The sequence below is a fragment of the Mauremys mutica genome, chromosome 8, assembly GCF_020497125.1.
Source record: "Mauremys mutica isolate MM-2020 ecotype Southern chromosome 8, ASM2049712v1, whole genome shotgun sequence".
NCBI lineage: Eukaryota > Metazoa > Chordata > Testudines > Geoemydidae > Mauremys > Mauremys mutica.
Window position 1 is genome coordinate 32,837,694 of NC_059079.1, and position 25,246 is coordinate 32,862,939.

General features: G+C 44.8%; 1 protein-coding gene across 12 annotated transcripts in view; it reads right to left on the minus strand.

The window, feature by feature from the left end:
- Positions 1 to 25,246, minus strand: part of HFM1 (helicase for meiosis 1) — a 127,896-nt gene that overhangs the window by 63,381 nt on the left and 39,269 nt on the right. For all 12 annotated transcript variants that reach the window (XM_045028280.1, XM_045028284.1, XM_045028285.1 and 9 more), the window contains 5 exons: positions 20,157 to 20,200; positions 19,477 to 19,578; positions 16,972 to 17,117; positions 7,490 to 7,584; positions 4,911 to 5,044 (listed from right to left, as the gene is read on the minus strand). In XM_045028280.1, the coding sequence (XP_044884215.1) occupies positions 4,911 to 5,044; positions 7,490 to 7,584; positions 16,972 to 17,117; positions 19,477 to 19,578; positions 20,157 to 20,200 (521 nt within the window). The remainder of the gene's footprint in view (positions 1 to 4,910; positions 5,045 to 7,489; positions 7,585 to 16,971; positions 17,118 to 19,476; positions 19,579 to 20,156; positions 20,201 to 25,246) is intronic.

Consider the following 25,246-nt stretch of genomic DNA (forward strand, 5'->3'; position numbering starts at 1 on the left):
GGTCTTGGGAAGGAGTGGTCAGGGGACAAGGAGCGGGGGGGGGCTGATGGGTTGCGGTTTCTGAGGGGGGCAGTCGGGGGCAGGACATGGGTGGGGGTCAGATGGCGGGGGGGGATGTACTCACGGGGCGGTTCCCTACCGAGTCTTCGGCGACGGGTCCTTCAGTGCCACGGAAGACACGGATCGCCGCCGGGTGAGTCATCCCTGCTCGGGCCCTGTCGAATCGGGCCCCGCACTTCCTAAAGCCGGCCCTGCCCTCAATGATTCAACTCACAACCCTGGGTTTAGCAGGCCAATGCTCCAACCACTGAGCTATCCCTCATGTGTAGGACCAATTGATCTTGAAAGGTGTATTGGGGGAATATTGATCATCATAGCTGTGGAGATGCGTTTGCAGGTTTTGCATCTGTTTTTCTGGCAAGGTCTGGCGCTGTTTTCAGGTGGACTCTGGGGAGCTTGCTTCTGATGATGAGCTTGATAAGGTTGGATGGGTGTTTGAAGGCCAGAAGTGGGGTTTGGGAAAGATTTCTTTCAGGATGTGGTCCTCATAAAGTATGTAGTGTTCCATTTTTGAAGCTGATCATGGTGTATTCGAATGGAACTAGTGGATAATCCTGATTGCTTAAGGTGTAACATGTAGTCCAGGATAAATGCTAGCGCAGCACGTGCTGTGTCAACTTGGTTGGAGGTGCACTGGCATTGAAATTTAGTCCATTTGTGAATGTAAGTGCATCTAGTTGTGTCACATCTGCTACTCAAAAGTATCTCACTGCATCCAAACAGGTTATTTCTGAATCCTCAAACCATGGAGGAGCCAGGCTTTGAAGGGGAGCATCTGTGGATTGGGATGGAGGATACATCCTGTGAAAGGAGCTGTGGTGTTGGTCAGAGAGAGATCGGTTGGCATTCTATCATGTGAAGGAGATAAATATAATAAACCTGTCGTTGCCATGTTGGAGCTATAAGAATGTGAGCTCGGTCCTCCTGTATATGGTGAAGTATCTGGAATAGGAGGGGAAATGGAGAGAAGGCACAGAGGAGTGGTGTACTCTATGCGATAAAAGAATGCATCTCTCAGCGATTCGTGTCCCAGTCCTGCTCTGGAACAGAATTGAGAGCAATGAGTGTTTTGCGGTGTAGCAAAAAGATCTGATAGGACATCCCCATCAATTGTAGATGGGCTGAAGGGTTCGCATATCCAGTTGCCACTCATGATCCTGGAAGAATCTCTGGCTCAGTGTGTCCGCAGTGGTGTTCTGGTATCCAGGGAGGTATGCTGCTGAAATGGTGGAGATGTGCTGGATACACCAGTTCCACAATTTGAGTGCCTCTGAGTATAAAGAGTGGGAACATGCTCTGCCTTGCTTGTTGATGTAAAACATACAGGCGAGATTGTTTGTCATGACTCTGATGTTCAAGGAGAGGGAGGAAATGTTCTCAGGCATCGCAGATCACTTGTAGTTCTAAGAGGTTGATGTGTAGAGTGGATTTGGTTAATGACCATCTGCCCTGCACTGTGTGATTGGGGGACACAACTGATTAGGGAGGCATCGGTTGTCAGAATCATGGTCGGTGGTGGTTGGAGGAAACAAACACCAACACAGACATTGTAGGGCTGCGTCCACCAAAGTAGTGAGTCCTTGACTCTTACTGGCATGGATAAGAGTTTGTGGAGGCTGTGTTTGTTGGGTGATATACTGTATGGAGCCAGGCCTGAAGACATCGCATGTGTAGTCTTGCGTGCCTGATCATGAAAGTGGCCACTGCCATGTGGCCTAGAAGTTGGAGGCACGTTCTGGCAGAGATCTGGAGGCAGACCCCGCACACTGGATATCAGATCTAGTATGACCAAGAATCTGTGAGGCGGTAGGAAGGCTCTGGCTTGTATGGTGTCCAATTATGCGTTGATGAATTCCAGGTGTTGTACTAACATTAAAGTGGACTTTTCTAGGTTCATGAGGAGATCTAGCTTTGTAAACAAGTTCATTGTTATAGACTGCTTGGAGAATGTCGGTCTCAGCTGGGGTCTTGAGGAGACAGTTGTTCGAGTATGGAAAGATGATGATGCTTTGTTTCCTTAGGTAGGCTGCGACTACTGCCAGGACCTTGGAGAACACCAAAGGGGCTGTTGATAGTCTGAAAGGCAGTAGCTTGTACTGGTAGTGGTTATTGCCCAGGACGAATTGGAAAAATCGTCCGTGGGTAGAGCGTACTGTGATATAAAAGTATGTGTCTTGGAGGTCAGGGCAGAGAACCTGTCCTCCTGTTCCAGTGCTGGGATAATAGTGGAGAGGTTGCCATCTTGAAGTGTTGCAGTTTGACGAACTTGTTTAGATTGTGAAGGTCCAGGATGTGTCGACAGCCACCAGATTTCTTCTGGATGAGGAAATAATGGGAGTAGAAACCCTGCCCCCTGTGTTGGAAAGGGACCAGTTCTATGGCTTCCAGTTGCAGAAGATGATTTATTTCTCCCCCTAGAATGGGTCTGTGAGGGGGTCCCTGAAGAGAGACAGGGAGTGGGTGGTGGCAGGGTGGGACAGATATGAAGGGGATGGAGTATCCTTCCTTAATTATCTCTAGAACCCACCTGTCTGAGGTGATTAGTCTCCATGATGGGAGAAACAGAGCTTGTCGGTCACCAAACTGGTGCGACCTGAAAGACTGTGGGAATGACTGGAAGGGGGGACATTTCTTGGGGCCTTGAGGCCTTTCAAAATTGTTGCTTCAGTGGGGGTGTGTGAGAGGTAGCCCCCTGAGGAGTAGGTTGTTTACACTTGGAGGGAGGCCTTTGTTTTCAGCCCTGGGTTTCATAGTACCGTTGAGGAGTATATTGCGGTGATCAAGAGTAAGGGGGGAAGTGGTACTTTCCTGGACGTCTCTTCAGCACAGGCGTGTAAATCCCGAGAGTTTGGAGGGTAGCTAGGGAGTCTTTACAGGAGTGTAAGGAATTGTCTGTGTGCTCCAAGAATAGTTTTTGGCCCTCAAAAGTTAAGTCTTCCACAATGGTTTGTACCGCTTTAGGAAAATCTGAGAGGTGGAGCCATGATGCATGTCTCATGACCGCAGCAGTTGCAATGGATCAGGCAGCAGTGGCTTGTAGTGCTGTACAGGCTAGAAGGTGTCCTTCCAATATTAGGGACTGGAATTGCTCTTTCTTGGCCTCTGGGAAGTCGTGACAGAAATCTGTCAATTTGGAGTAGTTTAAGTAGTTAGCCATCAGAGCCTCGTAGATATTCAAAATTGGAGCATGGCTGAAGAATATGCCTTGCGTCCAAATAAGTCAGTAATTTCCAATCCCTGTCTGGATGACTAGCATGGGGTTAGTATTGACGGCCAATCTCTTGCACCAAATTGACCACCAGAGAATTTGGGCTAGGGTGCAAGAATAGAAATTCAGCATCTTTCGCTGGATGGTAGTACTTTTTGTCGGCAGGTTTGCAAGTCGGAGGGATGGACGCTGGGGTCTGCCAGAGCCCTTTTGTGGAGCCTAGAAGAGCTTAATTGATCAGTAGTACAATCTTGAAGGAAGAGGACGTGTGAAGGATATCAAGCAGCTTATAATGCTAATCCTTGACTTCCTCCAACGGAATCTGCAGGGGGTCTGCAATCCTGCAGAATAAGTCTCGAAAAAGTCTGAAGTCATCGGCCATAAACAAGAGCCAGGGTTCCTCAAAGTCATCGACACAGCTTGCTAGCAAAAAATTTCCTAGCTAGAATTTCCTAGCAAAAATTTCCTCCAACAATATGCAGCTTTCCTCATCTCCCTCCTCCCCACACGTTAAGAGCATTTCTTATGTGATGTTTCCATTTCCTACCAAACTAGGAAACGAAAGACTGAAATCTGGGTGAACATAATTTATTTGGATTACGACAGTGCTAATGAGACAGGCATCTATTGTAATAGTCTTAACTAATAATGGCCTTGGTTTTGCAGGGCATTGTAATCTTCGTATTATTTTTATATAGCTTTTCACATAATAGTACAATGGCATTAACAATATCCTAAAGCGTAAACAGACATAAAGGAGTCAGGAGTAGCTTATTTTATATTTTTATATATATATATAGATATAGATATAGATATAGATATAGATATATAGATATATAAAAAGGAGTCAGGAGTAGCTTGCTAACAGCTGCTGAATGTCCAAACACTTATCACTTGAGAACATGTCAACCAAAAAGATTTAAATTTACCAATTATTTATTTTCTATTTCAGTGCCACAAAGCAACTGTTCCACAATCACAATCATAGACATCCCATTTTGCTGAGCACCACAGAATGCCTTATGCTGGTTGGTTCAGCAGCCCGTACGATCAGTGCTGAAGCAGAAAATCTGCCTTTGGGGGGAAAAGATAGATCTGTTTTTATTCAATATGAAGCAGTTTTCTGAATTTTAATATCCTCATTTTATCTTCTATAAAATACGGATATTAAAAAGAAAAACCACTCAATATTAAATAAAAGTTGATTTACCTTTTCCTTGGAGGCACACTCAATACTCAGAGCTGAAAAGTAATGGTAATATACCACCAGCTTTGTGTGTGCTGTGATGCCTCAACACGGTGGGAAGTTGGTAATCATAGACTGAAATTTTGCAGACCTGTTAATGAAAAAGTAGTACAAGTTTAAAATATGTTGAAATGCCTGCTAATTATGTTAACACGGTTGAAATGCTTTTTCCTAAACATGTTCCAGGTTACCTTTAACAACTTTATTGTCTTCAATCCCTATTGAAATGACAGTCGATAAAAGACGAGAGAAAACAAGTAACACTAATCTTTTTTATCATTTCTCACTAACAGAAAATTACTTGCCAAAAATGCAGGTAGTTTACTGTAACCTACTTTATCTTAGATATGATATATAATCCAGTATAATATTCTAGTCAATTTAAAAGCAACAAACCATAATGAACTGGATTTTTCAAAACTCTGATGTATAGGAAAGTTGATCGTATCCATTCCAAAGCTATTTTCACATCCGTGATGGTGTGCAACACTATTTCTGCATTTAAATGCTCAACAAGATGTTTGTGTAAACTAGTAAGGAACAAAAGGTAAATCAGTTAGAAATATAATTAAGTAAACATTAATCAACAGTATAAAACATCAACATTTTTTTACAAACAATAATAAATTATATTTTACCATAAATAGTCCACTTACTGCTTCTGCTTTTTATTGTACTCAGTATAAAAAGGTAAAAAATATTTACATGATCAAGAATTCAAGTGGTTTGTTATGGAATGGGCTCCAGTTAGCAAAAGAAACAGAGACTTTTGGTGTTCGCTGTTGGAAATCACTGGCATCCAGGAAACAAAACTATCTATATTTACATGTTGCATTATATTCTTGGTATTTTGGGAAATATCAGAGTTTAAGTCTTAACTAGATTTAGCTTATAAGTTTTTCAATTTTAGCATTTAAATTCCACTGTAAGTCTGAATGTTCTTATTTTTAAATATCTCTCACTCCCTGTAGGCCTTCCATCAATTGAGCATTATAGGCTAGCGTTTCCTGAATCTCTCTTGTGTCAAACTTCAAAGATATGGCCTGGGAGCTTTCTATGTTCTATTCTTGGTTTTTTGAATACTATCACCACGTATCTACAACCAATTTCCTTTGATATGTTTAAGACAGAACTATAGACCTAATTCTCTTCTGTAGGTATCAGGTATGGGTAGTATTCCAGCTGATGAAAAATACATGGAGCTCAATCTCCAAACCCAGAAACTCATTCAGTGTCATGCTGCTGTTTTCAAGGAACATGACTTGTACTTTAGCAGGGATCTACGTATCTACAGGCATCTACATTCCAAAACAGGGATAACTTAAGAACCTCCTTACCCCCACACAAAACCAGGACGGGAACATCATAGGTATTAGGAACAACACTAATCACTTGAAATCAACAGAATTTATGTACCAAAAGAACTGGTGAGAAGAACTCACCTCTAACATTAAGCTATTGACAAAACTGAACTAACTGTGAAGCAGCAAAGAGTCCTGTGGCACCTTATAGACTAACAGCCGTTTTGCAGCATGAGCTTTCGTGGGTGAATACCCACTTCTTCAGATGCATCTACAGAACCAGACTAACACGGCTACCCCTCTGATACTTAACTGTGAAGCATCTCACACATCCACTGAGACAATAGGCAGCAGTATTTATGTCAGTGTTATGGTGTTGCTGGTATAACCCATCAGCTCCGTAGGGTGGTATGGCCCTGTGGCCCAAGTCACCAGGGCAAGCCTGGGCTTCAGGACCATAAGGCTTGGTGGCTGAAGTCTAAATAGCAGCCCTTTTCCCAGGGCAGCATGGCCCCGGTCAGTAGGGCTACCCCAGGGTTCGGGATAGTAAGGCCTCGTGGCCAAAGTCTAAATAGCTGTCCTTCTCAGTGTAATATGGTCCAATTGCCAGAGTCAGTCACACGGTCCCGAGGTTCAGGACAGCAAGGTCCAGTGGCCAAAGTCTAAATAGCTGCCCTTCTTCTCAGGGCGGTATGGTCCAATGGCCAGAGTTAGTCGGGCTGTCCCGGGATTTAGGACAGCTGCCATTTGGTTCAAGGCAGCGTGACCCAGAGGCCAGAGTCTAACCAGTTGCCCTTGGATTCAAGGCAGTACAACTCGCTCCTTCGGGCGGTGACCTCATTGAATGGTGGGTATGGTGAAGGATAAGAGGACTCAGATGCAACCTACTCCACTGGGTCCGGACCCAGGGCCCTGAGGAACCAATTCTCCTGTGTTCAGGCTCGGTCTCTCTCTTCAGCCATTCGCTTCCTACCCTCACTTCCAGCATTGGTAGCCTCCCAACATCAGCAAACTCTTCTCTGTCATCCTCGGCGGTCAACTGGGTGTCTGCAGTGGCTTCAGCGCAGTCAGCCTCTGTAGCCTGGGGCTCCAGCAGCTTCCTGGCAGAAGCCTGCTGTACACATCTGCTCTCCTCAGTCGGCCCAGACTGAATGGAACTCTTATACTGTGATTCCAGTTGGAGCATGCTGAGCAGGGATGACAGGGTGCAGCTTCCTCAGCCCAGAGCCTGGAGTTAATCCCCTCCATCCCAGTGTGGGGTAGGTATACCCCACCACATATGGGAACACTGCAGAGTTCATCTTTTTTTCTTGGACTACTGGAAAGGGAATGGGCTCAGGACTGGGGTGTTTGGTAGATATCGATGATGTTTTAAATTTACAGGATAGATGCCCAAATTACATAATTTATTTTTCTCAATTAAAAACTGATTCTTAAAAAAAAATATTACAAGAAAGCTTCTGTGATGACTTTTTTGCACTATCTAAATATTATTTGCTTTTCTTGTTGATTAGCATTCTCTCAGTCACTGAACAGATAAAATGAAGTTTCCACCTCTGGTGTACCTCTGTATGATTTCCCCATAAACCTGTCTTTTATAATCCATGGGATACAAGAAAATACATTCTGATGGCTCTATCCATCAGTATGCTTGTGGCAAAATTACTTAGTTACCTGCTTTCTATTGTATCTGCACCATTTAACAGCTGTACATATTTCTCTCTTGTACTTAACCTAGTCAAGATAACTGCTGTAGCTGTAGTGTCAAACTGGAAAAAAAAAAGTACTTTAAGATTTAGGAGGAGACACCTAAAATATGTATTTCATATCTTTGGTAACAATTCAAAATGTATTTTTAAAATGTTATGTTTAACCTGTTGAGGAATGCCAAGGCATCAACAACTGAAAGACAAATCCTGGCAAATCCGTTTGCACATTGAACAGTACCTGAACTTTAAAAAAAATAGTTGTTTGCACTTGGGCTGGTACTACTAGCCTATTTGCTGTAACACGCATATATTATAGACCAGGGGTCGGCAACCTCTGGCACGCGGCTCATCAGGGTAAGCACCCTGGCGGGCCGGGCCAGTTTGTTTACCTACCGTGCAACTCCGACTGGCTGCGGTTTGCCATTCCAGGCCAATGGGGGCAGCGGGAAGCTGCAGCCAACACATTCCTCGCCTGCGCCGCTTCCCGCAGCCCCCATTGGCCTGGGACGGCGAACCACGGCCACTGGGAGCCGCAATCAGCCAAACCTGCTGATGCGGCAGGTAAACAAATTGGCCCGGCCCACCAGGGTGCTTACTCTGGCAAGCCGCGTGCCAGAGGTTGCTGACCCCTGCTATAGACAGTATTAGGATCAATGAAATTTTGCACAGTTGTTAAACAATACTGTGCATACACAAAACAGAATCCCATTTATCCAGTGGACAAATACGCATTTGGAAAAATCCATTAACCTCAGTCAAGTGATTTCCACATCCCACCTCACCCAAGCTGCATGTCACCACCACAATCCTTCTGAATGAGAAGGACTGGAGAGAATTCACTTTGTAGTCGTTCAATGCACTTTGCAGTGCTGGACATTAGTCTTATGATTAGCGAGACTGTCAATTCCTCCCTCAAGTGGGAAGCAGCTCTTAAATGAATGATTATTAAACACAAGCTCAGAAAACCAATTCTTGACACTCATTAATTATTGCCAAATGTTAAAAAGCCTGGAAATGAACCGTTAAGAGATACACCAAGTTCCCTACTGACTTCATTACTCACTATCAAGTTACCTCATGTACTCAGCACCCAACCTTCACTTTCCCTCCTACTTTGTCCAGAATTGGAAATATAGAGCTAAATGTATATTGTTAAATTTTGTATGGGAATTTTCTAAGTTTTTTAATTTGGATTGGTGTATGTGGTACATATGAAAACAGCCCTGAATCAAATAACTCTTCCTGATTCAGTATAAGAATTTAAGCACATGCTTAAAGTTAGGCATATGCTTAAGTATCTTTCTGAATCAGTACCTCTAGCAGCAAAATCATGTATCTTTTTTTTAATGGCCAAAGATACGTATTACTTATATGTACAGTAATCGGAATTCTTAAAGATGTTTGTCCATATATATATTCCAATTATCATTTGTGTGTGCTCCAGGAGCTTGAAACTGAAGTCTTTTGTCCAGCAGTGTCCACTGGGAGGCACACATGCCCAAAGTGTTCTCATGCCCCTTACCAACAGCATACAGGGCAGAACGGGCCAACCATCACTTAGTTCCTTGACCACCACAGAATTCCAGCTGTACAGGACTCCTCCATAGCACAGGGGAACGAAGTTGGATTGTGGAATATACTAATGCCCAAATTCTCAAAGAAATGAAGGTTACTTGTAACTGGAGTTCTTTGAGATGGCTCCGCTTATTCACACTTAGGAATATTGCACCTCCTAGTGGTGCCTAATAGTAGAACCTTCTCCAAACAGTGTCTGTTAGAATGCTCGCGCAACCCTTCCTACTACTCCTCTCCGCATTTCTCAATATTCTGAGGATGAGGCTATATAAGAGTAGGCGTGTGCTCACTCTGAGAATAGCCACTGGAAAGTTTTCCCTCAGAGGTATCCGTAAGGTCAGCTCTGGAGACCCCTGGAGTCGCACAAAGGTCCTGCCAACCCACAACCCCCTCAGTTCCTTCTTTCTGGCCAACTCCAACAGAGGGGTAGGAAGGAAGGTCTTGGAATAGACATGAGCAACACATCTCAAAGAACAGTTATGGAAAGATTAATAACTATTTTTCTTCTTTGAGTGCTTGCTCATGTCCATTTCAATGTAGGTGACTCTCTAGCAGTTGCAAATGGAAGATTCAGAGTTTATTGACCTGCTGATTGCAACACCAACTCTGCCAAATCCAGCATCATCTCTAGCCTGTTGGGTGATGAGGTAGTGAAAAGTGAAAGTGTGAACTGACAACCATATTGCAGCTCTACAAACGTTCTGGATAGGAACTTGTGCTACAAATGCTGCCAAAGATGCTTGGGCCCTTGTGGAATGTGCTGTCAGGGCAGCTGGGGCAGGGACCTTTGCCAGGTCATCGTATGTGCTGATGTAGGACGTGATCCACAATGAAATTCTCTGGGCCTTTCATCCTGTCTGCAAAAGCCACAAATAGTTGAGTAGTTTTCCAAAATGGCTAAGTCCTTTCTATGTAGAAAGCCAGTGCACATCTTATGTCTAGTGGGTGGAACCTCTGTCGGAATGTGGTTTTGGATAGAAGACCAGTAGAAAGATATCCTGGTTACTACGGAACTGGGAAACCACCTTTGGAATGAAAGCTGGATGAGGACGCAATTGGACCTTGTCCTTGAAGAATACCATATTATGGTGGTTCTGAAGTAAGGGCTCAGATCTCTAAGCCACTTCTGGCACAAATAATGTCCACCAGGAAGATCACCTTCCAGGACAGGTAGAGCAGACAGTATACTGCCAGTGGCTCAAATGGAGGTCCTGTCAGTTTTGACAATTCCAGTTTGAGATTCCTGGGAGGGATTGGTTGCCATACCTGGGGGTACAATCTCTCAAGGCCCTTAAGGAACCAATTACAGATGGTGTTTGAAAACACGGAACAGCCATTCATCCATGGGTGAAAAACTGAGATTACAGACAGATGACCTACTTAGACTTTGTTTTAGGTGTAGTAAGTAGTTCAGAATAAATGCTATTGTTGATAGCATACACAAGACACTCTTCTGCGTAGACCAGATCGAGAACCTTTTCTTCTTTGCCAGGTAAGTAGCTCTGGTGGATGGCTTTCTGCACCCTAGAAGTACCTTGCAAACCTGCCCTGAGCATGCTAGCTCTGAGGGGTTCAGCCATGGAACTTCCAGGCTGTCAGATGAAGGGACTCGAGGTTAAGGTGACGCAGGTTGCCCTAGTCTTAGAGATCAGGTTTGGATACAGAGGTAGAAGAACTGGCATCTCCACAGAGAGGTCTAAGAATGTGGCGAACCAACGCTGGTGGGGCCAAGCAGGGCTATCAAGATGACCCACGCTCTGTCCTTTCTGATCCTAAGCAAGACTTTGTGTATTAGAGGAATGGGAGGAAATGCATAGAAGAGATACCCCGTGTAGGGGATAAGGAAGGTGTCTGTGAGACATCTGGGTCTTTTACCCAGGAGGCAACAGAATTGGAGACACTTCCTGTTGTGCTTTGTCATGAACAGATCTATCTGAGGAGTTCCCCACCTCTGGAAAATGGTGTTCACAACATCTGGACAAATGGAGAAAGATCTCCTGAGTTGATCCGCTAGCTTGTTCTGTGATCTCAGCAGATAGGAGGCCGGGAGGTAGATCGAGTGGGTTATGCAGAATTCCCACAAGTGAAGTGTTTCCTGGCACAGGTGAGAGGAGCATGCTCCTCCCTGCCTATTGATCTAAAACATCACCATCATGTTGTCTGTGAGAACTGACACGTTCTTGCCCGCCAAATGGGTCTGGAATGCCTGGCATGACAAGCGAACTGCTCTGAGCCCCCAGACATTGATGTGTGTAGCGAGAGCTCTTCCGGAGACCAAAGGCTCTGAGTTCTGAGGGAACCCAGAAGAACACCCCAGCCTGTCACTGAAGCACCTGTAATGAGAGACACAGATGGTTGGGGTCAGCAGGTCAAACCACCAATTGAGAGAGGTGATCACCGACAGGGAACTGTGATAACTGTGTCCAAACAGTGTCGGTTTGATGAGTATACGGATGCCAGCCATGCCTGGAGAGGTCTTAGTTGAAATCTCACATGCTGCACTACATACATGCATGAGGCCATGTGGCCCAGGAGCTTCAAGAAGTTCCTCGCTGTAGTGATGGAGTGTTCTCTGAGGTTCTCTATAAGCATCACTATTGCTTGGAACCGTGCTTCTGGGAGGAAAGTTCTGGCTTGGACAGAGTTGAGGATTACCCCAATAAACTCTATCCTCTGAACCAGGGAGCGGGTAGACTTCTGAACATTTCTCAGCAGACCCAAGTCCTGAATGTTAACTGGATTAACTTTGTGTCAGACTCCACCTGGCCATTGGTCTGACCTCTGACCAGCCAGTCACCAAGGTAATGGTAGACCTGAGCCCCTTGTCTCCTCAGGAAGGCTGCAATGACTGCCATGTACTTCGAGGGGTTGCTGGCAGGCCATATGGGAAAATCGCAAATTGTTAGAGCACGTGGTTCACGATGAACCTTCGGAACCTTCAGTGTTCCTGAAAGATCGAGATATGGAAGCAAGCAAGCAGGCGTCCTTCAAATCAAGTCCCCAGGATCCAGGGAAAGGATAATGGAAGCCAAGGAGACCATGCAGAACTTTGGCTTCTTCATGTATCTGCTGAGCTTTTGCAGGTCCAGAATTGGTCTGAGACTGTTGGCTTTCGGGATAAGGAAATATCAGGAGTAGAATTGTCAGCCCTTTAACTCTGGTGGAACCTCTTCCATGGCTCCCACCCATAGGAGCGACTGCACCTCTTGGGCTAGAAGTAGCTCATGAGAAAGGTCCCTGAAAAGGGATGGGGAGGGCGGGAACAACTGAACTAAAGAGTATATCCCACTGCTATTATGCTTAGCACACAATAGTCTGTTGTAATGCGGGCCCACACCTGATTGAAATGGGATAAACAGTCCACAAAAACTGGAGAGGCTGGATCCAAATTCTATCCTGGTATGTCGTCCTCCAGGGTCCCATCAAAAGGCCTGCTTGGACCTACCAGAGTAGGGGGGAGGGCAAGGCGTAGACATGGATGAGGACGGGGGCAGAGGTCTTCTCTAAAGCTCCTGCTCCTTTCCCTTTAGTAGTCTTACCGGGCAGGCGGTGGGAAGAATCGAGCAGCCAGTTGAGGCTTATAATATTTCCTTGTGGGTGCCAGTGTATAAAGTCCTAGAGACTTCAGAGTGGCCTTTGAGTCCTTTAGGCTGTGCAGCTTGGAGTCTGTGTCATAAACAGATAGTTAAGGGTTAAAGTCTCTTTTACCTGTAAAGGGTTAACAAGCTCAGTAACCTGATGAACACCTGACCAGAGGACCAATCAAGGGACAAGATAATTTCAAATCTCTGTGGAGGGAAGGCTTTGTCTGTGTCCTTTGTTTGGATTGTCGTTCTCTTTTTGGATCTAAGGGCTAGTCTACACTTACCGCGCGGGTCGACGCGGTGAGTTCGACTTTCCGGAGTTCGAACTATCGCGTCTGATCTAGACGCGATAGTTCGAACTCCGGAAGCGCTAGTTCGAACTCCGGTACTCCACCTCGGCAGCTGGAGTTAGCAGAGTCGACCTTGGAGCCGCGGAGTTCGGTTCCGCGGCGTCTGGACGGGTACGTAGTTCGAACTAGGGTAGTTCGAATTCAGCTACGCTATTCACGTAGCTGAATTTGCGTACCCTAGTTCGACCCCCATTCTTAGTGTAGACCAGGCCTCAGAGAGGCCAGACATATTCTTCAAGTTCTCCAAGTTTCCTGAAGTATTTTCTTCTATTCAGTCTAGTGAGTATTAGAAAGGCGGACTAGTCTTATAATTTGATTTCTACATTTGCAATTGTGTGTTTGCTGGAGAAATATCTTTATTTCTGTTGCTGTTACTTTGATTATTCTGAGGAGGAGGGAGGGGAAGTCTCTCCAGTTTTTTATAAGTTAGACCCTGTAATTTTTTCCATCCTGGTATTACAGAGATAATGTACTTTCTTTCTTTCTTTTAATAAAATCTTTTCTTTTTAGAACTTGATTGATTTCTTCCTTGTTTGGATTTTCAGGGGAAAGGGAGGGGGGAAAAGTGAATCCCTCTTTGTTTGATTCAAGGAATTTGAATCCAGGTATCTCTCCTAAGGACTTGGAGAGGGGAGAGGGGAATGCTTTATTTCCCTTGGTGCTGAGATTCAAGGAATTTGAATCTGTGTTCCCCAGGGAAAGTTTTGGGGGAACAGGGAGTGTGTCAGACACTTAAAACTTGACTGGTGGCAGCAAGAACCAGATCTAAACTAGGATTTTAGTTTAGAAGAGTCCATGCAGGTCCCCATCTTGTGAACGCTAAAGTTCAAAGTGGGGAATAAACCTATGACAGTCTGTCTGCTCAGAGAAGAGTGATGTGTCCACAAAAGGAAGGTCCTGCAAGGTCTGTTGGACCTCATGCAGCATGCCCGAGGATTGAAACCATGAGCTTCTGTGCATTGCCACCGCTGTGGCCACAGATTGGACTGCAGGGTCTGCATTATCCAAGGCTGCTTGCAAGGATGCCTTTGCACCGATTTGCCTTTCTTCACAGGAGCTGCAAATTCTTGACTGGACTCCTGGGGTAATAACTCCTTAAATTTCAGCATGGAATCCCAGAAATTAAAATCGTACCTGCCCAGGAATGCCTGCTGATTCATGATCCTGAGCTGGAGGCCCCCTGTTGAATAGTTCTCTCTGCCAAAAAGATCTAATTTTTTGGCATCCTTGGCCTTGGGGGTTGGCCCCTGTAGCCCCTGTTTTTCCCACTCACTGGCTGTTGACACAACCAAAAATACCAGTGGTGGATATGTGTAAAAGAAACTCACAACTCTTAGCTGGGATAAAGTATTTGTTTTCAGTTTTCCTTGCTGTTGGCTGAAGAGACACTGGGGCCTGTCATAATGCCTTGATGGGGTCCATAATGGCCTTGTTAAGAGCAATGCCACTCTTGATGGGCTGTGACTGTTAGAATGTCCACTACAGCATGGGAGGACTCCCTGATCTCTTCTACTTGGATCCCCAGGTTTTGAGCCCCTTTCTTAAGGAGCTCTTGATGAGCCTTGTAGTCATCCTGGGAGGGTGCTACACCTGCTCCCACCAGTCTCATCAGGAGAAGAGGAGGAAGCCTGTACTGGTAGGGGGCACTGTTCTTCACACTCAGCACCAGACAGGTCTTAAGGTACTGGCCCTTGGTATCCGGCACTGGCCTCAGTACTGAAGCCTGGGTCCTGCTCTGAGTGGAGCAGTGGAAGTGCTCTGGACTCAGACACCAGGGAGTATGACCTTCTGCAACGAGTCCTCTGCATTGTCCAGAAAGCTCAGGGGTTCCAGAATAGCCATTGAACTGCATCTGCCACTGCCCCGGGGGCCACACTATGGATGGGATGCCTTGGCTTGGGTCCATGGGCAAGATAGTGCTAATTGAAGTGACATAGCCAGTTCCTGCTAGAGGCTTATGACTTGGCCTTTGACTCTGTCTCCGAAGACTCCCCTCCTGGAGACAAGGAAGGAGCGGTGCTGATCAGTGCCAGCGATCAGTGTTGAGAGCGACGAGATGGAAATGGGCCATCATGGACTGTTTCTCTTTTGAAGACACCTGGGGCCTCAGTGCTGCTGAGGTCTTTCCCATCAGTGCCGCTGCTGTCAGCTCTTGCATAGCTGGAGACACTAGTACTGGCATGAGAGTAGGTCTCTCACTGCAGCAAACGTGTCTGGCATCGATAGTACTGCCAACAAAGTATCTGCAGTGGCTCTCCTGCAGTGGTGAGTTCATTGGTACAGGACTCAACAGTACCCACTCTGGTGCTGGAGTAAACGGCACTGCACAGGTTGCTGAAGCTGTGGAGTGTCCCAACGCAGGTCTCACTCTATTAGTGTCTCCCTGCCCCGCCGACCTTGGGGATAGGGATAGACAACTATCAGTCTTCTTCTATTTCTTCCTCAGTACCAGTGACGGAGCATGGTGCCGAGGTTCTCTCACTGGGGCATTTTTCTTTGGCACCGGAGATGATGGATGGTGCCAAGGCTCTCGAGAGGTAGAAGGAGCATCTTTTCTCAGTGTCAGTGATGAAGGGCAGCGCTGAGGATCTCAAAAAGTAGCTGGAGCATTCCTTATTGAGACTGAAGTGCTTGGTGCCAAGTCTGAGTGGCCCGGAGGCGATGGAGGCCTTAGTGCTGCCTCCATTAGGAGAAATCTCAGTCTGGAGTCTATATCCCTTTTGGTGCAGGGCCTGAAGTCTTTACAGATCTTACAACGTTCTTATATGTGAGCTTCCCCTAGGCACTTAAGGCAACTGGAATGGGTGTCACTCACAGGCATAGGCTTGTGGCACGAGGCACAAGACTTAAAACCTGGAGACCAAGGCATGCCCCGGCACCAGGAAGAGACTAACTCCGTTAATCTATCTAATAACAGAAACTTAACTACTAACAACAAGAGATAACTATATACAATATAGGGTTGAAAAAGTTCACTGAGGGATTGCAAGGATAAAGTAGTTCCAGTGACCATCAAAGGCAGTAAGAAGGAACTGAGAGGACCCTTTATACTGGTGCTAGGAGCATGCGACTCCAGGGGGCAGCAGAGCTGACCTGACGAATACCACTGAGGGAAAATTTTCCAGTGGCAGTGCTCGGGGCAAGCACACACCTACCTAATGGAATGGACATGAGCAAGCACTTGATGAAGAACTCCACGCTGCAGCCCTAGAAATTTCAGTAACAGGGACTTGCTTAAGGCAAGCAAAAGAGGCTGCCACAGCTCTGGCAGAATGAGATCATACCATCACAGGTACAGAAATTTCTGCTAACATGTAACATTCAACAATACATTATTTAATCCATTTGGAAACAGTTTATGGCAGCGGATTTCAATCTTTTTAAATGTGCGGACCTCTTAAAAGTTTCTAATGAAGGTGTGGACCCCTTTGGAAATTGTGGGTCTGCAGACCACGAGTTGAAAACCAGTGGTTTAGGGAGACACAATACGATCCGTGTGATTTTTAGCATAAAACACAAATAATCTAAATAATTTTCAAAAACTTTTAGTTCTATTTAAATAATATGCAAGAGCTCTGTGATGTCCTTCTCAGTACTGCACACATTATTCCAGATGAAGCTGCACGATTTATATAAAAGGTATTATAATATTTGCCATATTATTCAACTTTCCATTCCTTATGCAATCTAACATCTTGCTTTTTGGACTACAGTTGCACACAGATCAATGGAGATCTCCATTGATCTGTCTACAGTGTCACACAGTTCTCTTTGTTCAGTATTATTTTAACTCAATAATTCACTTACAAATAAATCTTTAAAAAGCAAATGCTATCCCTTAAGTTACGGGTATTTTTTATTTATTTGTCAAGTGTATCCTGTAGCTTTTACTACGACAGATCTAGAAAGCATTAATATAAAATACACAGTTAACTTACTTGAGGCCTCCCTGCTCTCCCAATCATTTGCAGAATATCTGTTTCACTGTATTCTTGAAACATTCCTCCAACGTAGTGCATTGTAGATTTTATAACTACCAGATGTGCGGGTAAATTTACTCCCATAGCTAAGGTACTAGTAGTAACTGAATCAGATTAAAGCATATTAATTTAATAATAAACAGTATTCGGTATACTAGCAAGATTTTAAATAAAGCAGGAAATATATGTTCCAATCCTGTGAGGTGCTAAAAAATATTTGTTAACATTTACAGGTAAATCAGGGTCCAATCTTTCATTCCTTGTGCTCCAAAACTCACATTGAAGTAATTGCTAATCATTCAATACAAATAGTTCAGGAACTGTTTGAACATAGTCATGATTTCATCCTATTTTGTAGTGACTGGTATACTTAAGGATAGTTTTTGGGTCTTTTAATTTGCCTGTAAAGTGACATGCACATCTATAGTACTAAAATAATTCTCATAATAATGTATTTTTCATGACCCACCAGTCTCAAACTCAGGCCCACAAGGTTCATAAGAGCAGTGGCAGATTAGCCACTGGGCCTGTAGGGGTCCTGGAAAAAATGGGGGTCCCCATGCTCCTGCTGGGGAATGGGGTTGGGGTGCAGGGACTTGCCACGTTCCGCTCGCCCGGTGCTCCTGCCAGGAAGCAGCGGAAGCCTCCACGCCCCAACCCCGCTTCCCAGCAGGAATGTCAGGCAGGCAGAGCACGGCAAGCCCCCACACTGCAACTCCATTTCCCCAGAAGAAGTGCGTGGGAGGGATGACTGCAGGCAGAAGGGGTGAGGAGGAGCCACCACTTGCTCTGGCCCAGGGCCCCAAGCCCCACAAAAGCTTAATCCACCTCTGCACAGGAGCAACCAGGCTCCAGCCCTCCACATGGTAGTACTGTATTCTGGCAATAGCCTACTTGAGAACCATGAAGCCCACCCACACTGGTGAGATTCTGCCCCTACGGTCTGATTTGTGGAGTCCCCAAGTGGCTATTTGGCCCACTGGCCCTACTTAAGCCAGCAACAGGAAGCCATCTGAACAACGAGGCTCCACCTCCTTGCTTTGTCCCAATCCCTACTACCTACTCGTGCTTCCCCAGCTTGATCTCCTGGCAATCTGACCTGCTTAACTCCTGGCCCCTGACTGGTAGTTCCTGACCTCCATTTTGTCTCCTGCTCCTGACTCCCTGGTGTAAGGGACCAGAGTGTAGGCAGTCTTGCCTAACAATCACAGCTGGGCTGGGGTCCACATGTCAAGGATGAAAGTCAACGAACAGGGATCAGAGGAATGGCTACAGCTGGGTTCAATAAGCAAGAGTCATGGTCAGGCTAGAGTCAGAGACCAGAGATTAGAAGATGAGGTGAAGTCTGGAGTTGCAGCAGGCCAGAAGTCTGTGTGGTTGCCCAGATAACTTCGTGGGGCACCCACCTGGGTTAAATAGTGCACTTCATCAATCAGAGGGCTGCAGGGTACTCTCACTCTGGGTCATTTGGGAGGTACTTCCTGTGATGCCTACTTTCCACAATGCTCCCTGGATGTGGCTCTGCAAGCCTTCCCAGTGGTACTGTGGGAATGTCAGCTATCCCAGGATCTGCAGACCTAGGTTCTAGTCCATGGATCCTTACATCTGGTATCTGGACCCAATCTGACTCTAGTTCCCGACTCGTGTTCTGATCTCTAGTTTTTCTCCTGATTCTGATCTCCCAGTGTCCCAACTCAACTGATTCTTGACTCCTGTCTTGTAACTGCAGACTTTAGGGTCTGACTACTATGTCTGGCCACCCATCACACAGCATCAAACACAAAAGACATATTAGTAAATCCAGAGTTGAAAGTAAGCCCTGCCCCTTCTGCCCGAGGCTCTGTCCCTTCCAGGGCCCAGAGCTGCCCCACACCTTGCCCAGGAGCCTGGCTTCCCTGCATACCGGTAAGTCCTTTAAGTAACTTTCACCCCTGAGTAAATCACAAGTGTGTTGATTTACTTGAAGAATTTGGTCATATTTAGATAATATTTTTCACATGTTCAATCCATTTTCTCTACGAAGAATAGGATAACATGATTAGAACTAAAGAGTTGGTTTTCCATTTTCAACTGGTATTATTCTTCCTCAATGAAGAAGTAATATTCTGACCAGAATTTATTTTTGAAGGGAAAAGAAAAACTGAAGTTAATGGGAGTTATGAATGCAAGAGGAATGCAGGATCAAACCCTAAAGTACAGGCCCAGACATGCAGCCTCATGTGAATATTAGTATCATTTATACTGTAATAGCACTTAAAATGTCCTAAATACTTATCGAAACAAATTGACCTACTCGTATACAGGCTTCAGAACCATACTCTCTATCATCATGGATTTCATGACATAAAAATAAGTGAAAGAATCATAACGTTTACTTTTTCCAAATACGAATCCCCTCACTATATTTAAAAAGAAAAAATATAGTAACAACATTTTGACTTTCAAATGTTTAAGTTTACTTACAAAGTACTGGTAAGTCTCCCCTGGTAAAAGCTCCTTCAATTATTTTTCTATCAGATAGCTCCATACCAGCATGATGATAAGCCACACCACACATTAAAAGATCTGAAAAAGAAATATTATATCCATTGCCTTTACTATCTTTCGTCAAGCAAGTATTATTAATTCATGTTGGCAAAAATTAGCATTGTTGTACATAGGTGCCAGGTTTGTATAATTTTTGGTGGTGCCCAGAATGGTTCCACGCAGAGCCATCCCATTCATAGGACGGACTGGGGCAACTGCCCGGGGCCCCATGCTTTGGGGGTCCCCACGCTTCAGGGGGATGGGGGATCCAGGGTAGCCTGGGGAATTAGTGGGGGGCCTGGCACTGGCAGCAGAAAGCAACCCAGCCACAGCCCACCACTGCTCTGGCCCCTCCCCATTCCACCCCTTCCCCCAAGCCCCTGCCCTGCCTCTTTCCAGCTTCCACCCCCCTCCGAGCAACACCGGGAGCCGGTGGGGTGCAGCAGAGTGGGGCGCACTGGGGCCGGGTCGCTCACTAACCCCCCAGGCCGTCCTGGACCCTGCGTCCCCCTGAAGCGCAGGGACCCCCAAAGTGCAGTAGGCCCAGCTTCCTAAATATTGGTGGAGCACGGGCACCACTGGCTCATATAACTCATTGCCTATGTTGTTGTACTTACCTCTCACTTTGGTATCTTTTGTTGAATTTGCACACTTTTGTAATCTACATAAAAATGAAACAAAAATAATTAGTAGTTTTTAAACCCAAAACTATAAAGCATTTTTACTAATTTATATACAATATGAAGACATACTGCGTTTTTAAAAAAGCACAATGATATCCTATGAAGAACTCTGCCTAATGACATTAAACTTTGATTCCAGCAGTTACACTCATTAAGAGTCATTAGATTTATTCTTCTGTTTAAATTCATTTGTCCTTATTTCTGTCACATCCTTGTGTTTTTCAATACAATCCTATTTCATATCTACATTTTAGAATACTAAAAGGTCACTGTCAATGTATATGGCATAATTTTTAAATTATTTTCTCAGTTATAATTACCTTTTGGATACTTGAAACTAACAGCTGTTTGTTTTCAGAGGACTAAATCCTGTAATCTAAACTCAGGCAAATCTCCCATTGTTTGAGTAATGTCTGTATGTTTAAATAGAGAATTAATATCCAGGAAACTGGGTTGTAAGTCTACAGCACTGCAGCATTTCATGCACTAACTGACCCTGTGGACTCTGCTACCACATACTCAAAGTTCTGTAGCGCACTTTCACTTACTGCTGATTCAAACAGCAGTAAGCCAAAGAGCACTATGGGAGTTTTAGTGCACAGAAACAGATCCACATACAGTTTAGTACACAGCAGGCAAGTGTACTGTACATTTTACACCCCACGTTGCCAAACAATAACCCTCCTTATAGGCAAAACCTAAATTTTATTATTGCACCCTCCCATGGTAAAATCTACAAGAGGATGACCGTGAGTGACAGAAACTCTATGAAGAGAGCCGTGGAGAAAACACGGAGAGTAACCTCCAAACTGCATATCTGCCAAGGATCCACTAACAAACAACTGCCCCTTCACACTGTTCTTTGAGGCCACTTTCCCTCATTCACTGATCCCTCCCTTTTGTACGACAATCACCCTCAGCAGCAACATGAGTTTATGGGGCTTCTAATGGGTGGCATTAAAGCAACTACAGATTTGTAAGGAATGTTTCCACCAATCTGGGAGGACAGCATGCCACAATGAGTAGTTGACTATCAGCTCCACCAGATCAGACCCCCTCCTCACCAACCTCATGAGAGTTCACTATGAGTCCCAACATCATAGTTCTCTAATATAGCTTCCATAGGTTTGGGGAAAGAAAGAGAATGCTAAAGAGTGACTCTTCTTTTGCATCTCACTTACTTTGTGCAGGTTTCTCTCCACTACATCAACCTAAGTGAAGAGGAGCATATGGCCCTGAATAAGTATTGAAGAATTTGGATCTGATTATTTTCCCACAGTAAAAATACTGGGTGCATTGTAAGCTTGTTCATGAATGTTGGCCTATTCATGTCAATATTCTTTGAATATTGATGAATTTAGACTTGGGGAAGAAACATTTATGGACATAATCTTGCAGTACTTTCTCAAGCAAAGTTTCTAGTCACTTCTTCAAACCACTCTGATTTCAATGAGAGTTTTGACTAATTAATTATAATAAATAGTAATAATACTAGTGACTGGGCTCAAAGAGTTTCAAGAACTTCTCAAACAGACATTAATATAGAAGGCTACTAATAGTTGTTTAATAGCATCTGAAATTCTGAACACAGAATTGTATCATAATTATTATCTCAAGATCCATTTGAAATCTGTTTTTTAAAAAAAACAGCCTTCAAATAAACTTTAATGTAAGTACTGTTTTAAAATATACATGTAGGTCTCAATTCAGGAAAGTACTTAAGTATGTGCAAATGTCCATCAATTTTACAGAAAACACTTAAGCATGTGCTTGAAATCCCATTGATTTAAAATGGGAATTAAACTCATTCTTAAGCATCCTTCTTGAATTGGGCTTTAATAAATGCATTGAACAAGACACACAGCTCCTATTATTCCTACCAGGAGTTGTACAAATGAAAATGTAGCTTTGATATAACTGCCTGGTGAAATAAATAATCACTAACAGAAGTTAGGACTGTGTTTACTAAGGACTTGATCCTGCAAAGACTTACAGTATCTTAAATTAGGCATGTGTATCTGTGAGTAGTTCAACAAAACCATATCCAGTGGGACTATTCATATGTGTAAGTCTTTGCAGGCTCACTGGAAATTAATGTTTTTATTCTTCAGAAAACAGGTAATTAAAAATATTAAATGCATTTAATGTTCATGAAAAGTACCCAAAAGACATCCTTCAAGAAAAGATTCCTTTGTTTAGAGGAAATAAGTATAGCTCAGTCAACAAAAATGCAAGTTGGATTACACAGTCCTATAAATGTATCTCAACCCTATTCTACAGAGAGCATTCTAGTGGCGAGAAATTCCACAATCCAGTCTGCATGGTCCATTCAGTCCCTGGCCACTAGTGAAATTTCCCAGCAAGGTGGCCAACTGCAATAATGATTTTGAGATATAGATACCTCTCTACTAGAAATTGTATTGAACCCACCAACGCTCTTGACATGGCCCATAGAATGGCTAGAATACATCTCTGCTTTTATTATAGCAGGGACAAAGGACAGACAAGAGGGAATATAAGACGCTCATTAGATTTCCCTTCTAGATGTCTGAATACTAATGTAAGAAGTATGGGGAATAAACAGGAAAACCTAAAAATACTAGTGAATAATCACAATTATGACATAACTGGCATCACAAAGACTTGGTAGGATAATTCACATGACTGGAATATTGGAAAGCAAGGTTTCAATGTGTTCAGGAAGGACAGGCAGGGAAAAAAGGGAGGAGGTGTATATCAAAAATGTATACACTTGCACTGAGGCTGAGGTAGAAGTGGGAGGCAGACCTGTTGAAAGTCTCTGGGTAAGGATAAAAGGGGTAAAAAAACCAAGTGTGATGTCATAGCAGGGCTCTACAATAGACTACCTAACCAGAAAGAAGAGAGGGGATGAAGCTTTTTAAAAAAAATAACGAAATCATCCAAAGTACAGGACTTGGTGGTCATTGGAGACTTCATCTACCCAGGTTAAAACAGGGACAGAACAAGTTAAGAATTACAAACAGTACAGGGTTTACCATGGCACCAGTGGCGCCATGCCCGCAATCCGAAGGGGCCCCAATGTCTGGACTATGGTCCCACCTCTTCAACCCACTCTGCCTGGGTTCTACCTGGACAAGGCCCAACCCACCGCTCACTCCTCTTCACCCCCGTCTCTCCCGCCCAACCCCTGATGTGTGAGTGGTGGGCCGGGCCCCTCCAGGCATGTGGGTCCTGAGGAAGCCTGGCCAGTGCAGGCTGGGCTCCAACTCTGTCTTGGCTGGTTGTGCCACTTCCAAGGGGCCAGAGGGATCCCTGACCAGTCCAAGCAGTGGTGCAGGCTCAGCCCATGCATGGACATAGTCCCTTCAAGCAGGCCGGTGGGTGTGGCTGGGGGGCAGGAAGGGCATGGGGGAGTGGGTCTCTGGAGGGTCTGTGGGTGGCACTGGGCAGTGGGGGTTCTGTGGCGTACTCCTGGGGGAATGAAAACAGATCACCTGCAGATTTCTTTGCGTCCCTTTCACAGGTGACCGAGACGCAAAGGGAAGGGGGTGGCAGCTGAGAACACCCATTAGTTTGGGGGGCAGTGCCCCCAAACAGAGGCAAGGTGTGGGGCACACGGAGTCACATGCCACTGCCTCCTCCCCTTTCTGCAAGTGCAGAGCTGCCTAACTGAAAAAAGAGGGTGCTGCTCAGAAGATGCCACTTTCTGGGTCCTAGTGCTGGTTGAGTTCCCCTTCTGTGTACTGGGAGCCATCCTGTTTTCTGTTCAATAGTGAATGTCTATGGTGGGTAAGGGCAGGCGCAGGCTCTGGCTAGGGGGAAAGAGGCAGTGGAGAAGGAGGGGGCATGGGATGGGGATGGGGAAGCAGGGGCAGGGTGGAAGGAAGCGGGTGGGATGAGAAGATGTTTGGCACCAGGCCCACAAAAAGTTAATCCAGCCCCAAGGATTACACAACAGAGTTTGGTTGAAAAAAGTCAGCTTTCGTCAACAAAACAGTACACATTACAACATTTCTTCTGCTGAAAAAATAGTCCTGCTTTATTTCAAGAGGTGCTCCAATCCTCAGGTGCAGAAAAACATGGACACCGGGCATGGAAAGAGCCAGTAAATGAAAATGATAAGAGAGAGAGGCAGGACAAGGAGGAGAATCAGGAGTAAATTTTAATGGGCCAGAAGCAGTTGACAAAAGTGATGGAGGTGCATAGAGAGATGTTGGAGTCCCTATTCTTACTGCAGGCCTAATACATGTGTGCTTGTCCCTCCCTGCAGCCGATACAGAACTGCTTTCCATGCCCTCCACAAACCTCTCCCACATCTTCCTTGCATCTTCTCAGCTGTACCCCATTGATTCCATCCCTTCAGATGGGTTCCAAAATTATAGCTAGAGTTACAAAAAGCTATGAGAGTCTACATCAGGAGACTGCCCTTCACTGTTATCTCCCTTTCAACCAAGTGTTTTCTGGGTGGTGTTAATTGATATTTAATAAAAACACACCCGCTGAAAGATAATCTTTATTTGTCTCCTACACACGATGGTTGCTGCTAGAATTAATACACAGTGGCAATTGTAATATTTGCAGACTACAAATCATGGCCAGGAAGCAATTAATCAACATTTTCTTGCAAGGTGGGAAACTGACAAAGCGTGGCAGAGTGCTTTATAGAAAGTCACATTACTAGTGCTCATTGTTAAAATGGTGCCTTAAAGCCTCCCTGATTCAAATAGTGCCCCCATTGTGCCCCTCTAATAGCCCTGGTACCTGGCTGCTCAAAATCAGCCAAACAATCTTCCTCCACATTCCACTCTGGGGGAAAATTTTCCCCATTAATCTCACAAATACTATGCAGCACAGCAAGCTGCTACGACCATGGGAATATTTTCCTCATTTAGGTCTAACCTGCCATAAAGGCAGTGCCTGCAAGATTTTAATCTGCCAAACACACATTCAACAGTCATTCTGCCTATTGTTGAAGTGCTCCTTGCTGCTGCCCAGGTTTCCTGTGTAAGGCTTCATGAGACGTGGTAGTAAGGGGTACGTTG